General features: G+C 45.7%; 1 protein-coding gene across 17 annotated transcripts in view; it reads right to left on the reverse strand.

Annotated features, from left to right (window-relative positions):
• LRRC49 (leucine rich repeat containing 49) overlaps positions 1-20,251 on the reverse strand; it is a 177,831-nt gene that overhangs the window by 42,476 nt on the left and 115,104 nt on the right. For 15 of the 17 annotated variants that reach the window (XM_051835678.3, XM_017338044.4, XM_017338043.4 and 12 more), the window contains 2 exons: positions 12,082-12,165; positions 6,685-6,848 (listed from right to left, as the gene is read on the reverse strand). In XM_051835678.3, the coding sequence (XP_051691638.2) occupies positions 6,685-6,848; positions 12,082-12,165 (248 nt within the window). Of the gene's footprint in view, positions 1-6,553; positions 6,849-12,080; positions 12,366-20,251 lie in introns of those variants that run through there. The other 2 variants (XR_016217666.1, XM_089309559.1) reach the window with 2 other exon arrangements.

Here is a 20,251-nt window from a genome sequence, read left to right on the forward strand (position 1 = left end):
AAACTGGAATCCTGAAGACAGAAAGTAGAGACTCCAAAACTCCATCCCCCCACAAAAGCAACGAATATGCTACAAAACAGAATCCACATTTTCAGAACTTTGCAATCCAGTAACAAACTACAACCAGGGAACACTCAATGGATGAAAAAGAAGAAGGCCGTTCTGCAGGATTTCACACGGCCCTGGCGCCATTCTCGCCACTCTGCCAGTGGTGAGATCTGTAGGATGCCTGCTGCAGGCTGCTGCTAACGGAGCTTGTGTGTCCCGACATGTCTGCAGGCCCCTGAAGGATCGGGCCACGGGCTTGCCTTTGTCTTGCTCGCCTTGAGCTGCCCAGGGACACAGTGGCTTTGCTGAAAGGACTTCAAGGGAAAATGCACTGACTGCTGCCACATGGGGCAAGGGGCAGACATATGCTGGGAAAGAAGAGTCTGAGGAAGGCGAGAGAGCAGACAAGGGACTTTAAGAAGTTCCCAAGTAGTCCAGGAAAACGGGAAGGCCACACGCAGTCCAGAGTTGCACATGTGGTCAGCAGAGACCTGAGACTGTGAGCCACGCCCTGTGCCCACCTCAGGGCTTCCCTGGCGGGAAGTAAAGGCCAGGGAAGCAGCGTGCAGGGCCCAGCCCAGACGCACTCTGCCAAGACTAGGGGCACTGCACCAGCGCCTTGTCCCAGGCCTGTAAGGAGATACATCACATCAGTAGGTTATCACCAAGCTATTAGAACAGAGACTTTGGTGCCTACACATGACAAAGAATGTGGCTTTCATGAAAATAGAAAAGTCATTAAGCAGACAAGCCAAAGTGACTAAAACAATCACAAAAAACAACCTCTGGTGAGGAGGAAAGATTTCCAAAGCTGCCACATTATAATACTGAAAAACACCCAGTTTGAACAACAACAAAACAATATGGCCCATGCAAAGAAACAAGCAAGTGTGGCCTACTCCCACGAATGAAGAAAAAAATGGCTACTGTCCATGAGGAAGCCCAGACATTGACTTTAGCATACAAAGGCTTAAAGTCGTTTGTTTGAAATATGCTTAAATAACTCACGAAATGCAGAATGCTGATAAAAGGGAGCCAGGCGGGGCCGGTGCTGTGCTGTAGTGGGTAAAGCCACCGCCTACAGTGCCGGCATCCCATATGGGCGCTGGTTCAAGTCCCGGCTGCTCCACTTCCGATCCAGCTCTCTGCTATGGCCAGGGAAAGCAGTAGAAGATGGCCAAGTCCTTGGGCCCTTGCACCCACGTGGGAGACCAGGAAGAAGCTCCTGGCTCCTAGATTTGGATCAGCACAGCTCTGGCCATTGTGGCCAACTGGGGAGTGAACCAATGGTTGGAAGACCTGTTTTTCTCTCTCTCTCTCTCTCTCTCTCTCTGCCTCTCCTTCTCTCTCTGTGTAACTCTGACTTTCAAATAAATCAATAAATCTAAAAAAAAAAAAAAAAAAGAAGCAGGCAGAAATCCCGAAGCTTAAAAGCACAATGGACTGAAATGGGAAGGTGTCTAGAGGAGTGCGACAGAATGTGTGAGTGCCAGTGAGCCTAAAGCCTGAGGAGCAGGCAGGGGAAAAAGGATGAACGTAAGAGAACAGAATCCGAGAAACTGTGCGACAACCATAAGCACAGTGGGAACTGCAGGAGGGCAGGCATGAATGAGAGAAGAAGAAAGAATACCTGCGGACATAATGGCCAGAAACGCCCCAAATTTGCTGAAAGACAAAGCAGTACATCCAAGTAACTCGCCAACCTTGACGGGGACGAACTCAGAGAGATAACATCGGGACACATTATAATCAAACTGCTGAAAGACAGAGAAAATCTTGAAAACAGTGAGAGATAAGAGACGCATCACATACAAGGGGTTCTTGGTAAGAGTAACAAACGGTTTTTAATAAAGGCCAAAAAGAATTAGTGGGATGAGGTATTTAAAATACTGAGAGAAAAAAAAAAAAGCCTGTCAACCTAGAATTCTGTATCTGGCTAAACCATACTTCAAGAATGAGGGAGAAATCAAGATATTTCCTGACAAACAAAACTGGAGGGAGCTTACTGCTGGAATACCACCCTATAAGAAACACTAGGAAGAGTGCTTCAGGCTAAAGTTACGACATCAGACAGTATCTTGAAGCCTCATGAAAAATAAAGCCCATCAGGAGAGGCAATTACTTTTCGGTAGAAACTGTGGCTCCCTCCCGAATGGACACACCTTCTGCAGGATCTCACACAGCCCTCTACCTCCCCCAGCTCTCCTTCTGGCTTTGGGGAACTTCCAACACACACACGAAACTCGTGCCAGTGACTGTACTGCACACCACTTCTCACACACAGACACGCCCTCTTCCTCTCAGAACTGCACTCTAATTCTGAGTTACTTGGCAGGATCACAGACCGGCTGTGGGTCACCTCACAAGACAATCCTTGTGCAGTCACGGAGCTGCCAGCACGGGCAAACCCTCAACAGGGAGCAGCCCTGCGAGGCCAGCACAGGAGGCGGGGCAGAGGCCAGCTGCCGTGCCTACAACCAGACGTCACTCGGCTCCCTCTTCTCCCACGGCACAAAATGGCATCAGGGCTGCTGTCAGCGTCACTGCTCAGATATGCTCTACCTCTAACGTCTGCAACCCCAGAAACTGGCCGTGACCGGAAGTTTCCTCTTCCAGCTCATCATTAACCCTTCTACTTCATATACGCCTGCTCTTCATTAGCCTCCTGGGCCCAGGTGGGTGACAACCTTCTGGTTTTTAATTCCAGCAACACCCACCATTTCCATCTTTGTAATTCTCATCACCCTGAAAAGTTTTTATTTCTTGATGATTCCCCATCTTAGCAGACATTTAGTTTCTCCACTGCTTTACTTAGCTTCCCTATGCTCCATGCTCCTAGAATAAACTCATTCAACAATGCAATCTCTGGCTGCTATAATTCCACACTCTCTAGCCTCACTCATTTCTGAGAGTTTCCTTCAAGCTTCCAACATTTCCCCAGTTAGCTCCCTCTGGACATCAAACAAACTTGAGAAACACACAGACATACCATATTTCTTAAAGTGATGTTATTACTGTAACAATGTCAATCATTCTGAAACTAATAAAACTTACATATTATTATTATTTTTTTTTAAATGGGAGGGTACTGGGTGAAGGCAAAGGCAGAATTCTTTGGAGCCTGAAACGTAAGAGTTTGAAGTAGAAAGAGAAGAATTTGACCATGTTCTTCTAAGTAAATTCTTTAAAAAAAAAAAAAAGGATTTATTTACTTGAGAAGCAGAGTTACAGACAGAGAGGGAAAAACAGAGAGAGAGGTTTTCTATCTGCTGGTTCACTCCACAAATGGCCGCAGTGGCTGAAACTGGGTTGATCCGAAGCCAGGAGCCAGGAGCTTCTTCTGGGTCTCCCACATGCGTTCAGGTGCCCAAGCCCTTGGGCCATCTTCCACTGGTCTCCCATGCTATCAGACCTGGACCACAAGTGGGGCAGCCAGGACATGAACTGGTACCCATATGGGATGCCAGTGCTGCAGGCAGGTGCTTAACCTACTATGCCACAGCATAATCTTTTCTATTTAGAGCAAGTGATCTGCAAGTTTCTATGGAAGAACCATGTGTGAGAGCTGAAACTTGAAAAGAACAGCCACAGCGTATCTCCCCATCAGTTATTAAAACTTACTTATACACTACTACAATAAAATACTCCACTGTCATTAAAATAGGTAATCAGATTAGTCTAGGTAGTCTGGAAATACGTCCACATATTTTTGGGAACATAATGTAAAAATAGCATTCTATCTGGAAAAAAAGCAATAGTTTAAGAAAGGATACTAGCAAATTTACTAGCCAATGACATAAAATCAAGTTATTCCCTTCCCTAACATCTTTTAATTTTTTAAGATTTTATTTATTATTTGAAAGGCAGAATTACAGGGGAGGGGGGAGACACACACACACACACACAGAGTGTATGTTTCCACCCACTGGTTCACTCCCAAATGGCTGCAATGGCCAGGGATGGGCCAGGCCAAAGCCAGGAGCTTAGAACTCGACTGAGGTCTCCAATATGGGTGGCAGCGGCATCTTCCACTGCTTCCCTGGGCACATTAGGAAGGAGCTGGATCAGAGATGGAAAAGCCAGGATTTGAACTGGTGCTCATATGGGATGCCACATCTCAGCCAGCGGCTTAACCTGCTATACCACAATGCCAGCCTCATAACTTACTTTTAGAAATAAAATGAATGTACTAAAAGGACTGACTTTTTTTAAAAAAAAGATTTTTTATTTGAAAGTCAGAGTTACATAGAGAGAGAAGGAGAGTCAGAGAGAGAGAGAGAGAGAGGTCTTCCATCTGCTGGTTCACTTCCCAGTTGGCTACAATGGTTGGAGCTGAGCTGATCTGAAAGCCAGGAGCAAGGAGTGGAGCAGGGGCCCAAGGACTTGGGACACTTTCCCAGGCCATAGCAGAGAGCTGGATTGGAAGTGGAGCAACCAGGACTCTGACCGGCACCCATATGAGATGCTGGCACCATAGGCAGCAGCTTTACCTGCTACACCACAGCGCTGGCCCCAGAACTGACTTTTAAAATATTTAAAACACAATTACAAATTCAGATAAAATTTTGCAAAATTACTTGAATAAAGTCAGAACTGGGAAACCTTAAGGAAGACAGGAAAAAAAAAACACATTGTTGCAAAAAGAGAAATCAGAAAAAGAACTGTTGTATATCATAAATTGAAAGTCCAATGCTATAAAGCTTTAACAATATATAAAGTGTTTCAGGTCTAATTCTGTAAAATTCTATTTTGATATTTTAATGATATTAAATACAGTTTTAGTCATAGGAGAATGGTATATTTGTTATATAAGTTATTAGAGTTTCTGTTCGTTGCCTTATTTTTCTAGCTGAACAAGCTGAGAAACTCTACATGTGGTTGTACAAGTCAACTAAAGGAAATACATTGATTGATACCTTAGTTCTATAACTTAAATTTAAAAAATGTTTCTCTAAATACATGTCAGATTCTAACTCTAGAAAACTACTAAAATATTACTCTAACGTCTCTAACATTATTTCCTTTGTTAAATTCTTTGTATATGAAAGGATTAAGGAATTCTTGAAAATAAATCTTGAAATTAAAGTTATATTTAGGAAGGCTGGCACTGTGGTGTAGTGGATAAAGCCACCGCCTGCAGTACTAACCTCCCATAGCCGCTGGTTCAAGTCCCGGCTGCTCCACTTCCCATCCAGCTCTCTGCTAATGCACCTGGGGAAACTGTAGAAGATGGGCCAAGTGCTTGGGCCCCTGCACCTGCATGGGAGATCCAGAAGAAGCTCCTGGCTTCTTCTGGCTTTGGATGGGCCCAGCTACAGATGATGTGGTCATTTGGGGACTGAACCAGCAGATGGAAGACCTATCTCTTTCTCTCTCTCTCTTTCTCTCTTTCCCTCTGTCTCTGTCTCGCTGTAACTCTTTAAATAAATAAATAAATCTGTAAAGTTATATTTAGCTTAACATGTGCTTTGGTTTTAGTTAAGGTAATAAGATAAATGTGCTTTAACAAGTTAAACAAAACTGGAATGTATTCTATCTTTGACTTTAGGCTCTATGTTAAATTTCCCATACATTAAAGGGGTATACATTAAAAAAGACAGCCACACTTGGGTCCTTCTCCCTGACTTGTTTCAGTATGCTCTCTTGTTCATCAATGGGAGGATATCCCAGGAAACGGAAACATCTAAGCATTCATCAATGAAGAATGGAGGAAGAGAACGTGGTACATATTCACACCAGAGAACTACTGAGCCCTAAAAAGGAGGCCGTCCTATCACTGTGACAACATAGGTGGAACTGGCCAGCCAAAGTTCAGAAAGACAACGCTGCATGACCTCAATCACACGTGGAAGCTAGAAATGTGGACCTCACAGAAGTGGTTCCCAGAGGCTGGGGACTGGAGTGGGAGGAAGGGATGGGAGACACCGGCCAGCAGGAAATAGAGTAAGCATGAAGAAATAAAGGGCTGGCATGTGGTGAGCTGGTTTCGACACTGCATGCGACACTGGCACCAGCTCCTCCACGTCTGAGCCAGCTCCCTGCTGATGTGCCTGGTGTGATGGCAGCAGAAAATGAACAAGACAGTTGGGCCCTGCCACCCGCCTGGGAGACCTGGATGGAGTTCCAGGCTCCTGCTTCAGTCTGGCCTTGCCATTTGAAGAGTGAACCAGCAAATGGAAGATCTCTCTCTCGCTCTCTCTCCCCCTCCCCCACTCCCTCTCCCTCTTTTTCTCTCATTTCCCCTTATCTCTCTGTAACTCTGTCTTTCAAAGAAAGAAAGAAACAAATCTTAAGAAAAGAGAGAAACAAGTTCTGGAATTGGATTGCGCAGTAGGGTGACTATAGATACCAACATGTCGTTCATTGGCAGAAGGGTAGGAAAGCGGATTTGAACCTCTTCAGCACAAAGACCTGGAAGCCGTTCGAGGAGATGGATGTGCTCACGCTGACTTGAACGCCACACAATACACACATGTATCGGAACACCACATACTACCCCCATAAATGCGTACGAGACTCATGTGTTTATTAAAGCTTTTACAGTGTCCTGGACAAAAACATCAAACAATATAACAATTCCCCCCCTGGGCGGCACCCTCCACGGTTGCGGCATCTTTGGCGGATGCGGCGGCGTACCCTGATTCCTCTGGCAGCGTGGAGACGGTGCTCCCGTCCATCTGACAGGGGTCCTGGGAAGAGGGGTCACAATCTCTCCTCTCTGGATTTGTAGCAATATTGGCTCCTCGCTGCTGCAAGTCCCACTTCCGTGCTACGTTGTTAATTGTTAACCTTTTCTTCTCCTACAAGAAAGTTGTGACCAGAATCATGTGTCATTTTTGTATCAGAATAGAGCATCTAAGAAGCATGTTGTTAGTGCTTTCTTACAATACTTTAAAAGGAAGCCTACTCCTTACAAGTAACTAGCTACGTAGTGCACAATCTAAAACAAATCAAGAGAGGCCTGTGCATCCAAACTTCTCATTGACAGCCAATCATTCTGCTGGGAAAAAAATGAAATGCACACAACAGTTATTCTATAAGAACTTAATAAAAACCAACAGATAACCCACTGGAGATTGAAAATTCACTCTCTGAAATTTTAATTTTACGTAAATTGATATGCCTCTGTGTTAAACATAGCAAGAAAAAACAAATAACATTTTAATTTCCTACCCAATACTCAGGACTAATATGGCAGAGTGAGCTCGAGCGGTCAGAGAAGAGGGCTTGATAGTTTTCCAAGGCCACAGCAGAAGCTGTAATGTCTGCACATTAAAAAATACTACCTGGACTACTAAGAGAGCTGTACTAGGCTGACATGGTGCCACACAAGTAGAACCATTCTGCAGGAAGAGAAAATAAATCAATGCACTCCACGCACTCTGACTTCGTGCATTTGGAGTAGGGCTCCAGGACGTGGATGCTGACAGGTGCTGTGAACACGACTGGTGCCCAGACCTCACTCTGAGAAGCGCTGGCCGAGTCACGGAGCTGAGTTCTCCCACAGGACTCTGCTGAGGATCTGGACTACTGAATGAAACTGTGCTAGGCTACAACGTGTCCACTCATTTTACAACCCCTATTCTGATAAAGTCCTCATGATCAAAAGTTAACAGATATCAATGAGGTTAGAATAGGCAGTTTCTTTTTTTTAAAAAAAATATTTATTTATTTATTTATTTTTTGACAGGCAGAGTTAGACAGTGAGAGAGACAGAGACAGAGAGAAAGGTCTTCCTTTTTCTGTTGGTTTACCCCCCAAGTGGCTGCTACCGCCAGCAGGTTGCGGCCGTTGCGCTGCGCCGATCTGAAGCCAGGAGCCAGGTGCTTCCTCCTGGTCTCCCATGCAGGTGCAGGAGCCCAAGGACTTGGACCATCCTCCACTGCACTCCTGGGCCACAGCAGAGAGCTGGCCTGGAAGAGGGGCAACCGGGACAGAATCCAGCACCCCAACCGGGACTAGAACCCGGTGTGCCGGCGCCGCAGGCAGAGGATTAGCCTAGTGAGCCACGGCGCCGGCCAATAGGCAGCTTCTGATCCCTCATTACAGACCTGAGAATTCTGCAGGGAAAAGCATCTGAGTGTGAGACCAGCCTCTCACCTCCGGCTCTGGAGCCCCTGTCCATCCCCTTGGTGCATGTACACACAGAGGGCAACTACGTTATCACAACTCTTTGCCAATATTCGGTTTTCTAAGATTTTAGCATGCATGCTTAGCATTGGATAGGAATGAAAAATGATGTGGCTTGCTTAATTCTAAACTTTTAAAAGTTCTGTTTCTGTATTTAAGAATGTTGGGGGGCTGGTTGTGGCGCAGCAGGTTAAGCCACTGCTTGTGATGCTGGCATCCCATATAGGAGTGCCAGCTCAAGTGCTGGCTACTCGTTTCTGATCCAGTTTCCTTCTAATGCACCTAGGAAGGCAGTGGGAGGTGGCCTAAGCACCTGGACCCCTGCCACCCCTGTGGGAGACCCAGATGGAGCTCCTGGCTCCTGGCTTCAGCCTGGTTCAGCTGGCCGTTACAGCTGTTTGGGGAGTGAATCAGCAGACAGAAGATCTCTCTCTCTCTCTCTCTCTGCTTTTCAAATAAATTTTTTTGGAAAAAAAAAAAAGGAATGTTTTTGGCCCAGGTCTTTTTCTGTTGTTTGGTATTTTAGATATGTTTGTATGGCTACCCTTAAAATCGTCTATTTCTGAGACTTTAAAGATGTTTTACGTGTCCTCCTTAACTAAAGTGGAATTAACTGTTCCATGATAAAACATTTTTCTCTTATCTATAATAAAAAGGCACCTTAGGAGTTCTGTTTCAGCTATGTGCTGGTAACTGTGCCAACCCAATTCTTAATGTAAGCAGTGATTCTGTTTCTACTGAGAACCAAGCTGATCTGAAAGGCTGGGCAGTGAGTTAACTCAGGACGGCTGTCAGATCGGCCCTGTGTATTCAGCTTTCTGGTGAGCAGAAGAAAGTACAGAAAGTATTTTTAACAAAACAGATATGCTTAGAAAAAAGGCACAGGGGCTGTGCTGTGGTGTAGCGGGTGAAGTCTCCACTTGCAGCACCAGCATCCTGTATGGGTGCCAGTTCAAGTCCCAGTTGCTCCACTTCTGATCCAACTCCCTAATGTGCCTGGGAAAGCAGCAGAAGATGGCCAAGTGCTTGGGCCCCTGCACCTCAGTGGGAGACTGAGAAGAAGCTCCTGGCTCCTGGTTTAGATAGGCCCAGCCCTGGCCATTGTGGCCATTTTGGAAAGAACCAGTGGATGGAAGATTTCTCTCTCTCTAACTCTGCCTTTCAAATAAATAATCTTTTTTTTTTTAAAGAAAAAAGCCATAAACTATCTTTATACCACTGAGTAAGTTAACCAATTTATAATTTTTATAAGTGCCAGTACAGTTTTTTAAATCCATGCCACAGTCAAGCTTCTTTCTCATGGGCTACTCAATCAGCTCGACACCAGGGTACACAGGAGGATGGGCAGTTTCCCTGGGTCCAGGAAAAAGGAAGAGATACTTTCAGACGGGAGCGCAGCCAGGGGTAAGTGGGGATCACTGGCTGAGCAGCTGACACAGAGGGCTGAGCATCTACAGAGCAAGGAAAAGCAGCAGAGGCTACAGGATGCCGGATTCTGCAAGGCAAGAGGGAGGTACTCAAAGAAAAGTTTGTTTTCAAAGCCCGCAGAGGCATTTAGTGTTTTAGCTATAATTACACTGCTAAGAACTAGATGGCAGTAAGTTGCTAAGTTTTGTGTTAAGTGACAAATATTGTAGAAGATGTCAAATTTCAAGTTGCGCCATCTGAGTTTGTTCACAGTGCAGGGAAGTCCACTCCAGCACACAGCACAAGTGTAGATCCCTCACTCACAGGCATAAGGAAACCAGAAAGGCCGCAGAGCAGGGGCTGCACACAGTATGTGCCCTCTTCCAGCCACCACCGCTGTCACATCCCCTCACTCACAGGCACAAGGAAACCAGAAAGGCGCCACAGCAGGGGCTGCATGCACGGTGTGCTCTTCCCAGCTCTGCACTGGTCCACCCCTTTCCAGAGGCCACCACTGGCGAGTGCTGAGGCCTGCTGCAGCATGGCTCCAACTGTCCTCATAACTGGCGACTTCAAAAGAGGCACTGCCTATTTCTAACATGTTCATATTTTCCAGGGGGGTGGCATGTAGTGCTGCGGGTAAAGGTGCCACCTATGACATCAGCATCCTATATGCATATTGGTTTGTGTCCTGACTGCTCTACTTCCCATCCAGCTCCCTGCTAATGGCCTGGGAAAAGCATCAGAGGACAACTCAACTGTTTGGACGCTTTTACCCATGTGGGAGACGTGGACAAAGTTCCTGGCTGCTGGATGCTGGCTTCAGCCTGGATCAGCCCTGACCATTGCAGCTACCTGGGGGAGTGAGCCAGTGGATGGACGATCTCTCTCTTTATCGCTCCCTTTCTCTCTGTAATCTGACTTTAAATAAATAAATAAACAGACCTTAAAAACAAAAACTTCCTAAGCATTAAAAAAAGTTTGCTAAAAATTTAATGGCATATTTCTAAAATGTTGATGCTAAGAAGCAACTGAATTGGGTATACAACGAAAGACTTTCAGGTTTTAAAGGGTCTAACAGTAATCAGGGATTTGTCTATCCCTCCTTCCTGTGATTGGGGCTTTCATGTAAGAGTGTTCTGCAGGTCTGTGAACTTCTCAACATTTGTGGATGTATTTTATTCATCCATTAATTCATTTACCTATGCATCTGACAACAGCAACTACCTGCTAGGGAACACTGCTTTTCCTAGAGGAGCCATTTAGAGAGGTTTGCCAATAGCATCCGCTGGCAATGGTAGCTATTGTTCCTACAAATTTTAAAAACACTACCCACAGCTATAGATCCTGTAATCCAAGGTGTTTTGGGCCAATCCTTAGGGATATGCCAGTATAGGAAATATTAAAATCCTGTTGGCTGAAACAGTAAAAGAACAAAAGGGGATACAACAGGCCAGGGCTTAGGCAGAACTCATTAATGGAAGGAGGGGTAACCTACAAGCTGGGGAGGTTAGGACAATGGCAGGCAAGGAAATTGTAGCTTGTGACCAACATGTAGTGCTAATGACTTTCACAGTCACAGCCCTGACCTGAGAGGGCTTGGGAAGACGCCCTGCCTCCCTTCCTTCCAGTTCCCATTAAACAGCACACAGATTTCAGTGCATGATTTGATCAGTTCTGATAAATGCACACAAGTGCGCCTGTCTGGCGTCCCCTCGCCCTTGAAAGATCCCAGGACCTGCCTATCACCCTAGAAAGTTCACTGGCTTCCTTGGACTAGTACATACAACTCTTATTCCTGAGACATTTCTTGAATTGTGATTGTTATTTTAATTTTGAAAAGAGAAGCACCTATATTAGATAGGACAAGAATGAGTGATGGTAATCAGATGATACCCTTATCGGGGAATCCAGGTGGATACACAACACAAGCTGTGAACTTTCAGTCATCTTTCTTGTAGTCTGTGCTATTAATATAAAATATTCTCAAGGAAACACTGTATTTAAGGAGAGTAATATATGCTAAATCATTTAAAGCTAGTTTAAAACAAATTCTCATTCCTAAATTCCTCAGAATCTTTACCACTTCTATTTCAGAGAAGCTAATACAGAAATTTCTGAAATTTAAAAAGTTAACATTTTTTTTTTAAAAGGAACATGTTAGAGAGCTCATTAAATATATAAAGATAAGTCTAGTACAGTGCTTTGCAAAACCAAGTGCACACACATGGGACACACAGGATGATGTACTTGTATGGAAAATGTCAGAACTTCTAGTATATTAATGTCTTCCTTTAAAATGTCTAGCTTTTCCATTTATTTTATAATGTACAGTATTATTTCCTGAGTATAGATTTATTCATATGCATAGTAACTCCTAAACATTTTAGAAGTGCTTGCTTACAAAAAAAGTCTACTTTCGGGAATGGGAGACGGACAGGTCCCGGAACCACTTTACAGCTGGCTGGCTGCAGTTGCAGATGTCAGAGAAGTTACCTTGAGCAAAGATTGCTTGTGACTCTCCCGCTTCTTCTCTTCCTCTTTTTTGGCTACGACAGAAGCCATACGCCTTTCTTCTTCCTAAAACATTGTTTCAAAAGTATTATGAGTGTTCAAGCATGTTCTAGTCCTAAATACCTTTTTCTGGCAGTTTGGTTTTGTCTTGGAAGGCACACTACCCAACCAAGGAGGTTACTATGTTTCTCTTTATTCTCTGCCCGCAGTTGTATAGAATCAAAACGTTAGTGAGCTTCTTACTACCAGTTCTGGTGTGACATCACCTAATGCAAGAAGGAAAATCCAAAGACAAAAAGGGTGAGTGGGAATCTGCAGCTTTTTCTTAAGCTTACCTCAATAAGGCTGGAAGAAGACAAAAACTGAAATAGCACTGTTGTACATTCTAGAAAAAAATTTTAAACTCAGCCATGATACCAATGTTCTAGCTTAACCCTTACAATTTCTGTGTATTGTATCACATCCACTTTTCACCTATGCAAACTTCTAAAAATTGCAATCTGTATATACAATCTAGACCACATTCTACCTTGAAAAATATAAAATTCTAATACAGAAAACTGTAACTATGTAACTTTTCATTTTCATTGACAAATGATCTGTAGATACTGAAAATGATGTCACAATTTGAGAAAACAATTTCTCCATAAAAGACAAGCTTCAAAATATCTTTAGAGACAGAAACTATAGAAAGTAAACAATCAGGACTAAAGTTGCAAAACCCTTTCAGAGATGAAAAATGACAAGAACCTAAATTACAAATGCAGCAGAGAGGACTCCGCCCCAGAGGGCAGACAGTGAAGTCACTGACCGGGAAGGAAGCAGGAGACACCTGCCCCGTGCTTCCACAGCACTCTGCACTTCTCCATCGCAGCCCCGCCTGGTCTCACAGCAGGCAGTACTGCCTGTCCCTCCCTCCTCCCGCCCTGTCACGCAGGAAGCTCCATGAGTTTGCGGACCATGTCTGCCCCAGGCAACAGCATAACTCAGTAAAAACACAAGCAAGGACCAAACTAATGAATATATGCTCAATAATTTCCTAAAACGGGAACCACTAAGTCAAATGGCAGACATATAGGTCTTCAAAAAGTTTATGGAAATATGCATTATCTTTTCATTTTTCTTTTTTTTAAATTTATTTTTATTTTTATTTATTTGACAGGTAGAGTTATAGACAGTGAGAGAGAGAAAGAGATAGAGAGAAAGGTCTTCCTTCCATTGGTTCACTCCCCAAATGGCCACCATGGCCAGTGCTGCGCCGATCCAAAGCCAGAAGCCAGGTGCTTCTCCTGGTCTCCCATGTGGGTGCAGGGCCCAAGCACCTGGGCCATCCTCCACTGCACTCCTAGGCCACAGCAGAGAGCTGGACTCTAAGAGGAGCAACCAGGACTAGAACCTGGTGCCCACAGGGGATGCTGGCGCCGCAGGTGGAGGATTAACCAAGTGAGCCATGGTGCTGGCCCCCCAGCTTTTCATTTTTCCACAAACTTTTGGAGGTATCCTTGCATTTCTGGGGCTCTGGATGTGTTTAAAGGCTGTATACCACAAGTGCAGCACTAACTATACTCCAATCAGAAGCTAACATTCGATTTAAAACCTGACGGGCAGTCATCAGGGATGTTCACCAACCACTCCTGGGTCTTCCACGCTCAGGCCGCACTGTGCTATTTTATCATCAATAAATACTGATTTGGTACCTATAGGGTTTAATCTGTTTCAGACTGAACTTGGAAAGAGCCAAATGTATTGATACTCCATTGCTGACTCGCCTATAAAAGGTGAACTAGAAACAGATTAGTTATTCAAAGAGCCAGGTTCAAACAGACCTGGAAATGAAGAATCACATGTAAGAGACCTAGAAAGTGGGGATCAAGTCCAACAATTGGCCTGGAAACTGAGGTACACGCACAACAGGGGTGGAAATTATGGTTCGTGTACAACAGGAGAGGAAATTACGGAGCGTGTACAATAGAAGTGGAAACTGCAGATGGTGAACAATAGCACTGGAAACTGGATCACGTACACCATATACTTAAGAGGTGATATCATCAAATTTTCAATAAGAACTTGAATTTCTATTAAAGGCAACAGGACTTTAAAAGGAAAGCTAAACCTTGGAAAATTGGGTTTACACCAAATTCATTCACATATGGAGTGCTTTAAGGAATTTTTATATTTGACGACTATGTTTCAGTCCAAATAATTATATAGTAACCATGAATAAAATAAAACTCTGTGAAGGTAAGGTAAGCTTTAAATCCATTGTTAAGAAAGAAAAAACTGGGGTCAGGGTTGTGGCACAGCAGGTAAAGTCGTTGCCTGAGTTACTGGCATCCCATATAGGTGCTGGTTCATGACCTGGCTACTCCACTTCTGATCTGGCTCCCTGCTAATGTGCTTGGGAAAGCAGTAGAGGATGGCCCAAGTGTTTGGGCCCCTGCGCCCACAGGGGAGATCCGGATGGAGCTCCTGGCTGCTGGCTTCAGACCGACCCAGCCCTGACCATTGTGGCCATCTGGGGAGTAAATCAGCAGATGGAAAATCAATTTCTCTCTGTCTCTCTCCCTTTCTCTGTAACTCTGTCTTTCAAAAACAAAAATCAATAAGTTAAAAAAAATAAAGAAGAAGAATTAGGAAAACACTGTAAAATTTGGGCATCTTGGGGTATTTAGTCCAATTTCTGGGACAAAAGCTGTATCTTTTGTTAGTAAAAGAAAAGGATCTATCTGGGGGCAACAACAAAACAAACAAACAAACGTCGCCCTTCTTCCTCATTTCACACAGTCCATGAAGATCCACAAGAGAAATGCTGCCAAGTGAAGTGAGCAGCGCAGTGACGTAACGGCGTCTGACAGCCTAGATCTTACTTTGTTAGCACATTAAGGCTCCAACACAACGCATATTTCATATGACAAGTTTTGCTAGAAATAAGTAACGGCAGCCTTCATAGAGGCAGAAATGTGTGATGTGGGATTTCAGACTGTAAACAGCAATGTGCTTTTAACCGTATACATCCGAGCAGCTACTGTTTTCTCTGAACACACAAAATACTTGAACACTTAAAACCATAGCATTTTCCCAAGAAGACACAGCCAATACTTTCCTTTTTAACAACAATTTTTAACACAACAAAACTGTTAAGGTCAAGATGAGGAGTCATGTCACCTGACTTCTCACGGCCCAGGAATAGCGGCAGTTAATACCGGGTGTGGGACCCCGAAAGGGGCGTAAGCGGACAACTTCAGAATTCCCACTGGCTCGTCTGTCATCTCGATCACGCAAGAACACTGCAACTGACCTCAGCAGAGAAGCTGAGTCTTTGTGGGTGTGTAATGGACAGCATTTTCGGCTTCAGTTTGTGTTTCCCTGGTAACAAACAGTGGGAAAAGGCACAGACACTCACTGGCTTTCAAATGCTTCTGCCTGGAAACATGGTGTATGCTACCTGTGCTCACCCGTCAGAGGGGAAAGATATTTCCCATTCCTCTACCCCAAAAGGAAGAGAGAGCATGAGTGACTTCCTTGTGCCTGAGATGAGCTCCTCCACTTACTAAGAGCAAATGGTAAGCACGTTCATACAAAGCCAACCAAGTGAGGGTTTGAGGTGAGAACTTAAGACACGATTATGAGAAGAGTGTCTGCAGTTGCAGAATGTGGCCTTAGACTAGAAAGAGGAGGAGGGGTCGCCATGGTGCAGCACGTACGCCGCTGCTCGGGAGTCTGCATCCCACACCAGAGTGCCTGGGATTGCACCTGCTTCCACAGCAGAACCAGCTTCCTGTGCGCAGGCCATGCGCCAGTGGCACAGGCAGGCAGACAGGATTACACTGTTACATTTGTGAGCTGGAGACACGCCTTCACCCTGCCCCCTTTTGTGATCTCACGCCCCTACCTGACCTCACCTGTACGCCCACCTGCTATCAGACTGCGTACCCACTCCCCTTTGGAAGTGAATAAAAGGCCTGGAGCCCCTGGGCCCGCTACCTCTTGGCGTGGGTGGTCTTTTGGCTGCCCCTGATACGGGCTCACTGGCATGCCCATGTGCTCTCTCTCCCTTGCACCCTCTGGTCTACTCCCTGGAAAAGCCTAGTAAACTTCTAAGCTCCTTCTCCCTCTTATAAAGCCCTCACTTCCTTTGTATTTCTCTCACTGAATAAATGCTAAAACCTTCTATGTTAGCTGTTTTATTCGAGCTGGTAGTCAGAATTCCTATCTGAATAGACAGCAAAACTTTTGATATATTAATATTAAAATTATTAAGGCCAGCGCCGCGGCTCACTAGGCTAATCCTCCGCCTTGCGGCGCCGGCACACCGGGTTCTAGTCCCGGTCGGGGCGCCGGATTCTGTCCCGGTTGCCCCTCTTCCAGGCCAGCCCTCTGCTGTGGCCAGGGAGTGCAGTGGAGGATGGCCCAGGTGCTTGGGCCCTGCACCCCATGGGAGACCAGGAAAAGCACCTGGCTCCTGGCTCCTGCCATCGGATCAGCGCGGTGCGCCGGCCGCAGCGCGCCGGCCGCGGCGGCCATTGGAGGGTGAACCAACAGCAAAGGAAGACCTTTCTCTCTGTCTCTCTCTCTCACTGTCCACTCTGCCTGTCAAAAATAAATAAATAAATAAATAAATAAATAAAGCTAGGCAACTTCACAAGGAAGCAGATAATGGCTCAGGTACTTGGGTCCCTGCTACCCATGTGGGAGACCCAGATGGAGTTCCTGGCTCCTGGTTTTAGCCTGGCCAAACGCTACTGTTGCAGGCATTTGGGGAAGTCAACCAGAGATTTCTTTCTCTCTCTCTCCCTCCTTCCCTCCCTCCCTCCCTCTCCCTCTCCCCTTTACACACGGTCCTTTCAGGGGTGGGGAACACCCTGCCTGCTGCCTGTATATGGCCTACAAAATCCTTTGGTCTGGTCCTGCCAACGCAACCTAAGACAGGACTCAAAAGTCAATAAATCTGGCCGGCGCCGCGGCTCACTAGGCTAATCCTCCGCCTTGCGGCGCCGGCACACCGGGTTCTAGTCCCGGTCGGGGCACCGGATTCTGTCCCGGTTGCCCCTCTTCCAGGCCAGCTCTCTGCTGTGGCCAGGGAGTGCAGTGGAGGATGGCCCAGGTGCTTGGGCCCTGCACCCCATGGGAGACCAGGAAAAGCACCTGGCTCCTGGCTCCTGCCATCGGATCAGCGCGGTGCGCCGGCCGCAGTGCACCAGCCACGGCGGCCATTGGAGGGTGAACCAATGGCAAAGGAAGACCTTTCTCTCTGTCTCTCTCTCTCACTGTCCACTCTGCCTGTCAAAAAAAAAAAAAAGTCAATAAATCCATAGCAGGCTAATTTTTAAGTTGAAAAATTTGTATGGCTCATGAATGATGTTATAAATATCCAAAGAGCCCTAGGCTGAAAAGATTCCTCACCCCTTGGCTCCTCAAAATGTGTCCAACTCTCTCTCTTCTTGAACAGTAGTGGAAACACCTGAACACCACAGCAGTGTCTTTCCTGCGACTTCTCTGTCACCAGGCACTCAGGAAACGCTCCAGGTTGCTTCACCATCTAAAACTAGTAACAGTTTAAGTGTAAACCTGACCACTGATGGGGAAAAGAGGGGGCACTACTGTCTCTAGTTCCCGAATTCTCTATGTCTCTAAGTGAATGTTGTTTTAGGCCACATTAACTTTTAATAATCACATCTCATAATTCACTCAACTTGAACTTTTTGATTCCAATGCGAGTCGTTTTCACACAAGCTGCTAAGGCGCATCGCCTATAACCCCACACATGTGATAAGAATTGCTTTGTTTATTGTTAGGGAGTGATGTCCAAGATTTTGAATTCATTTTTTTCTTACTAAATTCTGCTTATTTCTCTAGACTAGGGATCAGCAAACTTTTTCTGGAAAGGGTAGATAGTAAATATCTTTGGCTTTGTGTGCTACCTATGATCCCTGATTCATATTCCTGTGTGTGTGTCTGTGTGTGTGTGTGCACACATGCACATCACAGTTGTTTAAAAACATTACAACCGGGGTGGGCATTTGGTCCAGTTTACGCTGCTCCTTGGGACACTCTGGAGTGTCTAGGTTCAAGTCCCAGCTCCAACTCTGATCCCAGATTCCTGCTAATATGGACCCTGGGAGGTAGGTCCCTATCACTATATGGGAAACCTGGATTCAGCTGCAGGCTCCTGACTTCAGCCTAACCCAGCCTCAGCGGTTGCAGGCATTTGGGAAGTGAACCACTAGATGGGACATTTATTTCTCTCTCTCCCCCTCTCTCCCTCTCTCTCTCTGCCTTCTGAATAACTAACTGTATAAAAATAATACATGAAAACCATTCTTAGCTTGACAGCTGTACAGAAACAGGCTTCAGGATGGATATAGCCCATAGCTGTAGTCTGTCAAACCCTATTCTAGACTACTAAGCTGCTTCTGGGCTCTTTTTGATCAACCATTACATCAGGATCTCTTCTCCATTTTCTGTCATTCTCAGAATCAATTAGAATAACGGGAATATTTTCCCATCTAGACACTAACAAAATGCCAACTAGAACGGGCCAGGATAAGGCCTCACGGCCCACCACTAAGATTGCACTAAAGCCAGGCACTGAGCCATTCCCTCATGCTCTGCAGGTACACCTACTTACCCACGTGGCCACACAACCTGCAGAAAATGGTGCTGTAAAAGACTCTGTCAAACGCTTTCTTTAAATCCCAAGACACTGCCAAAGCCCTCCTCCGAGAGGACCTGGTAACAATGTCTAAAATGGAATGCTACCTTTGTCTGGCATGAGCTCGCAGTAAACTAATGCTGCCTCCTAGTGCCCAGTCCCTCGGTTACTCACAACTGGATTGAGATTCCTGTCCTAGTCAGGGTCAAGCCACATGTGTGGGATCTGTATTCTTCTGTGACAGACTCACCTTCTCTTCCAGCGGCTCCGTCACTCTTCCCACACTCCAGCTCTGACTTTCAGAGGTGCTCTACATGAAAGGCTACAAACGCCAGCCCATAGGCCAGGCCCGGCCTGCGGCCTGCTCCGGTGCTGACCGACACTTTATGGGAACAGAACCATGCTCATCTCTTACGTGCTGTCCATTAATGCTTTCCACAGAGACTGCACAGCCTCCAAAGCCTAAAATATTTACGACCATGGCCTTTCAGATGAAGTTGCCAACTCCTGATTCACGCCATCCCATTAACCTTTATTTTACTCTTCCTAGACAGGACTGGAAGCCAACAAGAGGCAGCACGAGGTGACCTCTTGCTTTCCTCTGCATCAGAGGCCCAGGGGCTCTCACCCTCACCCATCTCGACCGCTTCTCATCTCCACATGTGGCCCATCCTCCCCCCTTCACCCCCCCAGGCTGGTGTACACACACACACACACACACACAGTCTCCTTCAGAGGCAAATCATTTTCATCACCTTAAATTCTGCAGAACTCCTACTCGTCACCCCAAACAAAAACCACACTCTTTACTAAGACTAAAATGCTCCGGCCCTGTCTGTGCGATATCCTTCCTCCCCTGCTGTTCTCCCCGCATGCGTGAAGTGCTCAGCCAGCTTGCAGTGCTGCCAGCTGCAGTCCCCCTCAGAGCCCCTCTGCATCCCACACGCCTCCACCCTCCACACGGCAATACCCCTTGGCACCCCTGCAACCCTGCACTGCAGACACGTCCTCCTCACCTGTCACTCTTCGAACCTCAAGTCCAGCATTTCCCTTCAGGAACTTTTCCTGCTTCTCTGTTAGACTGAGGAGAGGTTTGATTTTTCGTATTACTGCTGTCTCTCTGTGCACACGCATGCATGCACACGTATGTCAGTGTAAACACACAGATGAATGGAACTGTTGATCCACTTAGCTCTCTTATCTCACTTGATTTTCACTTTGCATTGTAACCTGGCTGCGCACCTGCCTCTGAAGTAGACTGGGCAGCTTTAAGGCACTGCATGGGATTCTGGTCTCCCCCTGTCTAGTGCCTGTTATGCATCCCACGACTGAAGCTCTCAGTCAAGGCATCTAAGAGTGTCAGGAATTTTTTCACAGTGCCTCTAGGCCAAAAGACAACATGGCAACTCTGTTTCACAGTGATGCCCAACAACTTAATTTGTATTCATGTTCTAGCAATTCAATATCCATTTGAAAAAATAATTCAAATAAATTTTAAAA

The sequence above is a fragment of the Oryctolagus cuniculus genome, chromosome 12 (assembly GCF_051225735.1).
Source record: "Oryctolagus cuniculus isolate XC-2025 breed Fujian yellow rabbit chromosome 12, ASM5122573v1, whole genome shotgun sequence".
Taxonomy (NCBI): Eukaryota; Metazoa; Chordata; class Mammalia; order Lagomorpha; family Leporidae; genus Oryctolagus; species Oryctolagus cuniculus.